Source organism: Pinus tabuliformis, chromosome 5_1, assembly GCF_031772625.1.
Source record: "Pinus tabuliformis cultivar Carrire ecotype Pingquan chromosome 5_1, CPIR1, whole genome shotgun sequence".
In the NCBI taxonomy this organism is placed as follows: Eukaryota; Viridiplantae; Streptophyta; class Pinopsida; order Pinales; family Pinaceae; genus Pinus; species Pinus tabuliformis.
In genome coordinates this window covers 965,603,899-965,605,505 of record NC_142305.1, presented here as the reverse complement: position 1 = coordinate 965,605,505, position 1,607 = coordinate 965,603,899, and the positions used below count along the sequence as shown (strand labels likewise).

General features: G+C 37.9%; 1 protein-coding gene across 1 annotated transcript; it reads right to left on the bottom strand.

The window, feature by feature from the left end:
• Positions 1-210: 210 nt before the first annotated feature.
• On the bottom strand, positions 211-906 carry LOC149167977 (F-box only protein 6-like). The gene has a single exon (XM_089430652.1). The coding sequence runs from the start codon at positions 904-906 to the stop codon at positions 211-213; it is 696 nt and encodes a 231-aa protein (XP_089286778.1).
• Between the last annotated feature and the right edge of the window lie 701 nt (positions 907-1,607).

The following is a 1,607-nucleotide window of genomic DNA, read 5'->3' as shown; positions in this document are numbered from 1 at the left end:
AAACAAACAAACAAAAACTAACATTATAAAATAAATTAAATCATATACTTATAATTTAATTTCAAATTTATAAACTCATAATCATAAAGAAAAATAAAATATTTACCACCATAAATTTTATTTTTAAAAGAATCACTTTCAAAGCTTATTAATATGGAAATGGTTGCCATTATTTTCGTGCAACCAAGTCTCTTAGTGAGAAAGTAATGACTATGTGGAGGTTACCCTCGGTTCCAACACCATGCAATTCAAACGAACATATTTGTAATGTCCATATGTTGGAGAACACTCTGGAAGCCAATTCCAGGAGCCTTCCAGTAGATTGTAGGTCACAATTTTCGTACTCTCATGTTTTCTAAAGCATATGTACTCACCCACTCCAATGCATTCGAACCAGTTCAAGCACGATCTTCTCCTAAACTCCGCGCACACTGATGCAGGCATTCTCCCAATCTCTCTCCAACAATTGTGCTTGCAGTTTTGATTAAACACTTTATATTCCCATATGACCAAATCTTTCAACTTGTGATCCTCTTTGATTGCTCCAATGAGCAGGAGCTCAGAGCCTCCCCTGCAAGATAACAAACGAGGCCAATAATGGTCATTTTTGTCCGTTGATGGCATCGGTATTATCGTTGCACTGCCCTCATTGAGGTTGTATGCCAACACATGGCCACCATCATGATCATGCAAGTTCCTCGTCAAGCAATAGAAGGATCCTTTACAGAAAATCAAGTTGTCCATCTTTAACGCCAAATTGTCCGATAGAGTGCTTGTAGTCCTCCATGATTTTGAAAGTGAATCATATGCTTCCACTATTACCACTAAAGTACTTGCAGTCTTCATGCCAATCACAAACACAATATAGCTACCCAATTCATACCCGGGAACAATTCCCTTAGCCATCACTCGAATTTCACAAGGCATTTGAGGAAGCGAGAAAATGGTCTTGTTCAGAGGATTGCACATGCAAAGTATGGGGAGTGGTGTCGTGTTTCCTCCCCGGGAAAAGGGTGAGATATCTAGCAAGAGCATCCTAGAAGCAGATCCTCTGTAATATACTTGGGCACACACATCCTTATGATGTAGCAGGAAGGACAAAGATATCGGTCACCATGAATTGGTGAAGAATGAATAAAGGAAACACGACATTTCCATGTTGGGTGTGCAAAGTAGAAACCAGGGTTTTCAACTCGAAATAATGTGAATGAAATGAGTGGAAGAGAGGAGATGGTTCCAACCCTTACAAACGCAGCGCAATCGACAACAAAATTCCATTGGCAGATGCTCCATGATCTTTTTTTCCAAATCGTGAGGCAACTCACTCCATGGATGCATTAATGAATATTGGATTGACCCATTACCAATTTTCCACATTTTCCACTTTCTTGTTGTGATTGGACAATTATTTTCATCCCTTGGACAGTTTGAGAATATGACTAGATTTAAGAAGTAGATTGTGGACAATACTTTTACTTAAGTTGGAGTGGATTGGTTAAATGTATTTGAAGAGCTTAAATAATGGTGAACAAATAAAACATTACACAAAATAGTCTTACATATGAGTTTATATTGAAAATCCGGAAAACCTTTGATAACTCTATACA